Raw genomic sequence first — 9,533 nt, forward strand, 5'->3', positions numbered from 1 at the left:
GCAAAGCTTAGAGCAGTGTCTGCTGCATAGAATATTTCATATAAATGCTAACTTATTACTTCCACCTGCACACCCCTTTCTCCCCCTCACACCTCTGCTAGAACGTAAGCTGTTTGGGAGCTGCGATCTTTGTTTTGTTTGCTGCTGTCTTCCTGGCGCCTGGCACATAGTAAGCACTAAATAAGGATTTGTTGAATGAATGAATGAATGGGGAGCTCTTTTTGGCAAGCTTACCTTAGAACTGTGTTGAGCCGGCATGTCTTCAGATGGCTGGGGAGAGAGGATAAAGCTGTCATTTCTTGGTGACAAATCTTTTTCTTCATCGTGACGTAGATGTCTCTACTCTGGCTCCATCAGAGTTAACTAAGCAGGAGAAGGAGAACAGTCTGGGTGATCCAATGGAAGAAGCACTTGCTCTTTGCTCAGGCTCTTTCCCAACAGACAGGTGAGTCTCAGTGATTGGAGGGAACTTGGCAAGTCCGGTGTTCTGATAAAATACTGGGGTAGGTTCTCTGGGCTCAGGAATAAATGGTCATCTTAGGGACTTCATATCCTGTCTGAGAGTCTTGCAGTCTGTTTGAGTCTCATATTTGCATAGTAAGGAAATTAGAATGCTTTCATTTAGTTGGTGGGGAACAGGGTAAAAAAAGGCAAGAAAAAACACATGAAAGTTCTCAACATCACTAATAATTAAGGAAATGCAGGGGCTTCCCTGGTGGCACAGTGGTTGAGAATCCACCTGCCAATGCAGGGGACATGGGTTCAAGCCCAGGTCCGGGAAGATCCCTCATGCTGTGGAGCAACTAATCCCATGCGCCACAACTACTGAGCCTGCGCTCTAGAGCCTGTGAACCACAACTACTGAGCTTGTGTGCTCTAACTACTGAAGCCCATGTGCCTAGAGCCCGTGCTCTGCAATGAGAAGCCACCGCAATGAGAAGCCCGCACACTGCCACGAAGAGTAGCCCCTGCTCGTCGCAACTAGAGAAAGCCCGTGCGCAGCAGCGAAGACCCAACACAGCCAAAAATAAAAATAAATAAATTTATTTTAAAAAGAAAAGAAAAGATAATGCAAATCAAAACCATACTAAGATACTACCTCACACCCAGCAGTTATTCCACTTTTGGCTATATACACAAAAGAAGTGAGAACAGCGTCTGTAATAGATATTTGTACACCCATGTTCATAGTATTATTCGTAATAGTCAAAAGGTGGAAGCATCCCAAGTGGATACATACACAGTGGAATAATATTCAGCATTTAAAAAGGAAGGAGATTCTGATACATGCTACAGCATGGATGAACTGTGGGGAGATTATGCTAAGTGAAGTAAGCTAGTACAAAAAGACAAATACTGTATGATTCCACTTACATGAGGTACTTAGAGTAGTCAAATTCGTAGACACAAAGTAGAAGGGTGGTTGCTAGGGATTGTGGGGAGGGAAGAATGGGGAGTTGCTATTGAAAGGGTATAGAGTTTTAGTTTTGTAAGATGAAGAGTTCTGGAAGTTGGTTGCATAACAATGTGAATGTACTTAACACTAATGAACTGTACACTTAAAATGATTAAGATAGTAAACTATGTTGTGTGTATTTTATCACAATTTAAAAAATTTTTTTAAAGGCAAGATATCTCATTTCCTGTTTCTTGAAGAGATTGTTGGTGCTATAAAATATTTTCAATTCCTAAGTTGGCTGACTGCTTGTAGTTTGCTTTCAACTCTTTTATTGATTTGTTGATTTGCATTTTAGGGAAGAAGAAGGTGAAGAGGAGGAATTTGGAGACTTTCAGCTTGTCCCAAATGATAATGAGTTTGATAGTGATGAGGTGAGTTTGAAGGGGACAGAGTAATCATAACCGAACTCCATGTATCGCTGCTGTGTTTGCTTGTTTTGTAGTTTGAGTTCTTGAGAATTCTGTTTGGCATGTTATCAGAAGCAATTTCCTAGAATCAAATGTTTGGGCAGAAGTTTATAAATTCCTGTCTTAGTTGAGGACACATTTTATTCTGTGTAACTTTGCATGTGATACTATATGATTTTGCAGGATGAACACAGTGACTCTGACAATGAAGACCCAGCACTAGAAGACCATGAAGATAATGATGAGGAAGACCTCCTGCAGCAATCTGAGAAGTTGAAAAGGCAAATGTAGGTGTTATGCCCCTTCCTTCAGTTGCAAGAAAGTTCTCCTGACAGTTGAGTTGTAGCTTGCTACATTTGCTGGTTCTATTTTTCCTTTTTGTGGTTAACACAGATTGAATAGAAGCCATTTACGTGATATCTCTTGAGTATTCAAAGATGGTCACGTCCTCAAGTGATTCCTATACTAAACATCCCTAGTTCTTCAACTGTTTCTCACGTGACATTGCTTCCAGACTCCTCACATGTATGGAAACTCTCTTTATCTTCACGTGTGGTCTGACCACCGCTCTATGTAGTGGTACAACCACATCCCTTGTTCTGGTTGCATACTACTTTATAAAGTAACCAAAGAGCATAAGAGCTGAGGATCTTGTAGATGACTAAAATTCCCCATGCCTTTTTTCCTGTGAATTACTGTCATTCAGGTTTTCCTCATCCTAGTCTCAGGCAAATGACCCCCCTTTATTTTTTTAATATTTTGTTGTCATTTTGATCATGAAAGTAAGCCATTTATTTTGGAATATTTCAAAGAATACAGAAAGACATAAATAAAAAGTCATCCAGGAACTTCCCTGGTGATGCAGTGGTTAAGAATCCACCTGCCAATGCAGGGGACACAGGTTCGATCCCTGGTCTGGGACAATCCCACATGCCACGGAGCAACTAAGCCCGTGCGCCACAGCTACTGAGCCTGTACTCTAGAGCCCGAGAGCCACAACTACTGAGCCCGAGTGCTGCAACTACTGAAGCCCGCATGCCTAGAGCCCGTGCTCTGCAACAAGAGAAGCCACTGCAAAGAGAAGCCCGAGCACCACAACAAAGAGTAGCCCCTGCTCACCGCAACTAGAGAAAGCCCGCGTGCAGCAACAAAGACCCAACGCAGCCAAAAAAAAGAAAGTCATCCATGTCCACCGTCCAGGATATTTTTGAAAGTGGTGGTGGTGGTTATTATTACCTCATAACTTTTTTTCAGGCATGTATTTTTATGTGGTTGAGATCTGTACAATTTTTTTTATATGTACAATTTTGCATCTTGCTTTTTTTTCCTACTTACCATATCTGTAAGCCTTTTTCCTTGATATTGAAGGTTTTATAAAAACCATTTTAATAGGTATTCCACATTTTATTATTTGTAGATGACTTTTGGAATTCAAATATAGGATATCATATTGATCCTTATTAGATTTATTTTGTTGTTTTTAGCCCATCATTCCATTCTGTTGAGATCAGTTTGGGCTTCTAATTTGTCACCTGTCAAATTAACTATTCATACAGCTTTGGGCCATCTATAGATTTTTTTTCTAAGGCAATGGTTCTTAAACCTTATTTAACTATAGAGTCCTTTGTTCAAATGAAATCTTATAAAGAATGGCAGCTAAAAATTGAACTGCTCAAAGAGGGTAGATGGGAAGATTGAGAAGCTTAGTGGCTATTGGCCCCTGAAGGAATTCTTCAGGAACCCTAGGAGTTAGAGGAACTCAGCTTTAAAATAATAATGGAAGTCTTTCATAAAAAATCAGTCTTCGGGGCTTCCCTGGTGGTGCAGTGGTTGAGAGTCTGCCTGCCGATGCAGGGGACACGGGTTCGAGCCCTGGTCTGGGAGGATCCCACATGCCGCGGAGCAACTGGGCCCGTGAGCCACAACTACTGAGCCTGCGTGCCTGGAGCCGTGCTCCACAGCGAGAGGCCGCAACAGTGAGAGGCCCGCGCACCGCGATGAAGAGTGGCCCCCGCTTGCCACAACTAGAGAAAGCCCTCGCACAGAAACGAAGACCCAACACAGCCAAAAATAAATAATAAATAAATTTATTTTAAAAAAAAATCAGCCATCAGAAAGCCATCAAGCTTCTGCCACTCATGACCATAGGTGACAGCACTTTGAATTCAGATGACAGCAGATTTGTTCTCGATGTGAGCTGAAGTCAGAAAAACTAACTTGTAGTGGTTTTGATTACTACTAACTCTGAGCTTCAGTCATACCTCTAACTTGAGGGTCAAGATTTGGCAGGCTGTAAGAAGACTACAGTCTATTACCTTTCCATACTATGCTATCTGTAGTCTGTCTCTTGAAGCTGTAAGCTTAAATACAAGACAAAATAGTTTGAACCTTCTAGCAGGTGTGTCCCAAATATATAGAGGAGATTGAGAGTTCTGGCTTTAGAGTCACCAACCTAGGTTGAATCCAGGCTCTGCTGCCTCCCAGCTAGCTGTGTGACCATTGGTAAGTTGTTTACTCTCTGAGTCTCAGTTCCTTCAACTGAAAATTGAAAGGAATAATAATACTCCTCCCTGAGATAACGCAGTAATGCTCCAAAGCACAGTTATTGGCACACAGTATATATTAAATAATAGACTTTTAAGTATTATCAAAATGTATTATTATTATTAATTAAATCTTATTGTTATTAGAGATGGCTCTGTGTTCTGCTTTTCTCATTGCTGTGTGTATATTCATTGTTGTATTTTCTAATTTTCAATTTTCCAGGAGATTGAAGAAATACCTGGAGGATGAGGCAGAGGTGTCAGGGAGTGACGTGGGAAGTGAAGATGAGTATGATGGGGAAGAGCTTGATGAATATGAAGAGGATGTAATTGATGAATTACTTCCTTCTGATGAGGAACTGCAGAGTCAAATCAAGAAAATACACATGTCAGTATCCCAGCAAGCCCTTCTGAATAATGGGGTGTGTCTTAAGGCAGGCCCTATAACCAGCCAGAGTGGTCCTGGTTTTGAACACCGTATTTCTCCTGTTGTAGGAAAACAATGTTGGATGATGATAAACGACAGTTACGTTTGTACCAAGAAAGGTACCTTGCTGATGGGGACCTGCACAGTGATGGTCCTGGACGAATGAGGAAATTCCGATGGAAGAACATAGGTATTTTGATTGTTGTCTTTAGAAGCAAATTGTACAAAGGTACATGTTTGTCCGGTTTAAGACAGCAAGAGGAAATCAAAACTATAGCAGGCAGCTGTGGAGGACCTTGCCTTGACCTTTATTTTCTGTTAATGGATAGGAAAAGCTTGTGTCAGTGTATTGTAAATGAAAAGGGTTCACTTGTGTCTGTTGAGACACCCTCTCTTGTGGGGAGTGCAGAATGCTAATAGCCTTAACTCTTTGCTTTAGATGATGCTTCCCAGATGGACTTGTTCCACAGAGACTCTGATGATGATCAGACTGAAGAACAGCTTGATGAGACGGAAGCCAGATGGAGGAAGGAGCGAATTGAACGAGAGCAGTGGCTTCGGGACCAGGTAGGAAGCCTGCAAGAAATTCTCCTATTCCGACCCTACTTATGAGGTCACTCCGTCACCCAGCTTGTCATGATAGTCGTCAAAATCTTGGGCAATATATTGCTGTCCCCCCCTTTTTTTTTTTTTTTTTTGTGGTACGCAGGCCTCTCACCATTGTGGCCTCTCCCGCTGCGGAGCACAGGCTCCAGACGCGCAGGCCCAGCGGCCATGGCTCACAGGACCAGCCGCTCCGCGGCATATGGGATCCTCCCGGACCGGGGCACAAACCCATGTCCCCTGCATTGGCAGACGGACTCTCAACCACTGCGCCACCAGGGAAACCCTGCTGTCCCTTTTAATCCTTGAATTTTCTTTTGTGCTTTGAGAAGGTTACCGTGGGCAGTTCTAGTCATGTTTTTGTCCAAAATCCTTTTTTTTTTTTTGTCTAAAGCAACAAAGAGTTGCAAAAAGGAAAACAAATGCTGTCCCAAGTACTCTAGCTTCCAGGCTATACTAATTATTTGGGGGAGCTGTGGGCTTCTGTTAATGCTGTCTGATTTTTATTTTCAGGCACAGCAGGGGAAAATTGCAGCTGAAGAAGAAGAAGAGGTTGGGGAAGATAGTCAGTTTATGATGCTGGCCAAGAAAGTTACAGCCAAAGCTCTGCAGAAGAACGGTGAGCTCTTAGTCCTCCTCAGGGTCTGGCCCCCGGGGTTGTTAGTGCTGGAGCCTTAGAGGTGACTCCAGCCTTCGGGGGCTGGTGCAGCCTACTCATGGGCCGGCGTCCCTCCGATGGGGAGAGACAGTATTCTTTCCATCTTAGACTGTTGGGCAGTCGACATTGTGATTGTGAGTATATGTAGCTGGTTTTGCTTTATGTTCTAAGGCAGCTCAGAGGATTGAATTCTGGCTTCTTTATTCAGTTGCCCAGGATTATATACTTAAGTGTTAGAGCTGGAATTTGAACCCAGATATGCCTAACCCCAGAGCTGATGCTCTTAAACACTCCTTAACACTCCTACCACTCTTGTATTTTCTTATTATTACTGTTAATTAGACAGTAAGTTCAGCTGAGTTGTCTGTCTTCTCTTAAGCCACTTAAGTGTACTTTCAAGTCATGATTATAAAATAATCAGAGTTCCTATGGCTTTAGTTTATTGGTTTAGTTAAAGGCTTGTTAGCTTGTTTAGATTTAAAAGTAATTCTACGCAGCTTTGTCCAGAACAAGCCTCTCTGTCTTTTCTTTTCAGTCAGTCGCACTGTGGTTATTCAAGAATCAGAGTCTTTATTCAGAAATCCTTTTGAAGCCACCAAACCAGGAAGTGACAACCAGGTTGGTTGGGGACCTTGTTAGCCTGATGTCATGATCTTCAGTGTTATAAAGGCCCAGGTCAAGTTAAGGGAATGCTCTTTCATTAGGGGAGGGAGGTGGCTGCAAGAAATGGAAGGAGATGTCAAAGGAGCCTACCATTTCTTTTCTACTTGAGCAGGGTAGGACTGTGTCCCCTCAATACCTGGTGGAGGCAGGGAGGCGCTGACTTCTCATTCTTCCCTTGGCACTTGGAATTTGATACCAGGAATTTGATGACTCTTCTTTCCTCAGCTGAAGACGGGCTCACTGCTAAACCAGCCCAAAGCTGTGCTTCAGAAACTGGCCGCCCTGTCTGACCTCAACCCTAGTGCTCCCCGAAATTCAAGAAACTTTGTCTTCCACACGCTTTCTCCTGTCAAGGCTGAGGCAGCAAAGGAATCATCTAAGCCTCGGGTAGGGAATTTGAGAACTGATTTGGTGAATCTCCACAGCAGAGTGAATGAATGAATTGAATTGAATTGAATTGAAAAAAAATATATTTCTGGCTTAAAGGCTTAAATGCTGCAGTGTTAATCTTGCACTCCCAATAAGGTACAAGGGGATTGCTACCTGCAGTAAGTAATCAGCTTTGAAACTTGCCTGGAAAATTTCTCTTTCTTTTTTTCTAATGATCCGTGATTTAACTATGAGCTGCTTAAGGGCTAAGTGAAGCTAAGTACTTGTATGAAGGTCTTGAGTTGGCTCTTTCTCTGCTCTCTAGGTAAGGAGAAGGGGTCCGTCTTTAATGACATCCCCTTCACCTAAGCGCCTCAAAACAGATGATAGCGCTTCAGGATCGAAGCAAAGCATCTTCAGATACTTGGAAAGCTAACACCACAAGGGCACCGGCACCTGTGTTGAGACTTCGTTGAGAAGTTTCTGGCATTGAAGGTTGGAATCGATGCTCATGTGGATTATTCCCCCTTCCTTCATAATCAATGCATTAAGGTTGAGGACAGAGATTCCAGTTCTTTCCACTGCATGGCTCTGGACATCTCTTTCCTAGTATTACTTCCTGGGTTGGCCACTAACTTAATTCTTCAGTGTTTACAACATCAACTTATGGGATACCTGGGTGTCCTCCATTAAATATTTGACATTTTATCCTAGCAGCTTCCTGGGTTGATAACTTTTGGTGAAAGGGGTGATTGGAGGAAGAAAAAGTGTGGCATGACAGAAAATTACAGACAGCAGTGAACATCAAAACTGGGATGACTCCTTCACACCCCTATGATCTGCACCATGGTGACCAGGACTCAGTGAAAGAGAGACTTCTTAGAGGATCTAGGAATCGACACATGGGCTGTTTTATTAGTTTTGCCCCTTCCATTTTCTTTTATGCCTCTTCCCAGTGCAGTCTCAACTTTCCAATTAACCTGTGCTTCCTTTATAATAAGGACTCAAACTGGTACCCAAGTCAGAAAGAGCGACTTTTCTGGAGTATGAGGATGAAGATAAAAGGTTACATCCAGGGTCCGTAGACATTAGATATTCCGTGGGGCAGAGAGCTCTCTCTTAGGACTAAATTTTCGATTTGAAGCACTGTTGCTCAAGGACCTTCCTTCTCATTCTGACTGGAAGAGTTATATATAATCATTATTTATTGCATTAAACTGGGTTGAGTACATTGCCCTGAGCAGAGGACAATTTAATACTTCATTACTTATTTTGAGAAAAGATCATCTTGGAGTTTCATCAAAATATTGTTAGGATTGCCACCACTCCCGATTTTCCCTGAACTACCATGAGGCTGTCAGAGTTTTAGACAGATTTTTTTTTTTCCTCTCAGAACCAAGTGTCACTGCTGCTTTGGAAAAACATTTCATGTAAATACTGTGGTTTCACTGTCAGGAGCTGGACTTGGGAAGCTGGATGAACCATGCCAGTTTTTCACTGGCAGATAAGGAATACCAATTTAACTGGTGGAATTAGGATATAGGTTTTCTACAGTTGTTTGTAATATGCAAGATGCTGACTTTGCTGGAATTTACATTTGTATATTTGTAATCTTGTAATGGTGAAAATGTATATAAAGATGTTTTAATATGTATGTAGTTTTTCAATAAATCCCAATGCCTTGAAGGCAGGATTTGCTGTCCAGATTGAATGCTCATTCTTAGGTCAGAGCCTGTCTGATGTTGAGCATTTTGTTTTCAGGGTATCTGTCTCTCAGGGGAGGCCTCTGGGACTGGAGTGAGAGGCTGCTGCCATTGTCCCCTCACTGTCTTCTCAACTCTGGTGAATTGATCGAATTAACTAACCAAGTGGTTTGGGTTCAGTGCAGGTGAGGAGAGTTTACATAAATGGTGCCTGTTGTTCTGGCCCTTTGATTGGCAGACGTGGGTCCAAGGTGGGCATCATTGCCCCTTCCTTTGAGCTCTCTAAACAGTGGCCAAGGCTAGGCAGCCCTTGCTAAGCAATAGAGAACTAGGGAGGAGGGCTGGATATTTCTCCCCTTTTGCTTTCCCATATCCTTTTTTGGCAGGGAGAGATGGAGAAGAGTATTAGGATTGAACACTAAGGATAAGAAAATCAGTGCCTGAGAAATCTAGGGAGCAAAGGGTTTCTATTCTAGGCTCCAGAAAGAAAGCACTCTTTGGAGAAAGAAAAGTTGAGTCTTAAGCTCTGGGTCGCTTTTCCCCATGTCAGTGTAACTGTCAGAAGGCAAGCTAAGCCTTGGTAATAAGATTGAAGTGGAGAGTCGGGACCTGACCATATGACCTGTGCCCAGAGCACTGAGCCTCCAGCTTCAGCTCCATTCTAGGGAAACTGAAGCCCAGGGCCTGTGCGGTGGCTCCTG

At 42.8% G+C, this 9,533-nt stretch overlaps 1 protein-coding gene across 2 annotated transcripts in view; it reads left to right on the top strand.

The window, feature by feature from the left end:
- The window catches only part of CLSPN (claspin), a 28,590-nt gene extending 19,827 nt beyond the window's left edge, over positions 1–8,763 (top strand). For both annotated transcript variants that reach the window (XM_060142701.1, XM_060142702.1), the window contains 10 exons: positions 334–445; positions 1,755–1,830; positions 2,050–2,153; positions 4,633–4,797; positions 4,905–5,026; positions 5,276–5,403; positions 5,953–6,058; positions 6,633–6,715; positions 6,986–7,147; positions 7,455–8,763. In XM_060142701.1, the coding sequence (XP_059998684.1) occupies positions 334–445; positions 1,755–1,830; positions 2,050–2,153; positions 4,633–4,797; positions 4,905–5,026; positions 5,276–5,403; positions 5,953–6,058; positions 6,633–6,715; positions 6,986–7,147; positions 7,455–7,565 (1,169 nt within the window). In that variant the 3' untranslated portion in view covers positions 7,566–8,763. The remainder of the gene's footprint in view (positions 1–333; positions 446–1,754; positions 1,831–2,049; positions 2,154–4,632; positions 4,798–4,904; positions 5,027–5,275; positions 5,404–5,952; positions 6,059–6,632; positions 6,716–6,985; positions 7,148–7,454) is intronic.
- Positions 8,764–9,533: the final 770 nt, after the last annotated feature.

Source organism: Lagenorhynchus albirostris, chromosome 2 (assembly GCF_949774975.1).
Source record: "Lagenorhynchus albirostris chromosome 2, mLagAlb1.1, whole genome shotgun sequence".
Classification (NCBI taxonomy): Eukaryota; Metazoa; Chordata; class Mammalia; order Artiodactyla; family Delphinidae; genus Lagenorhynchus; species Lagenorhynchus albirostris.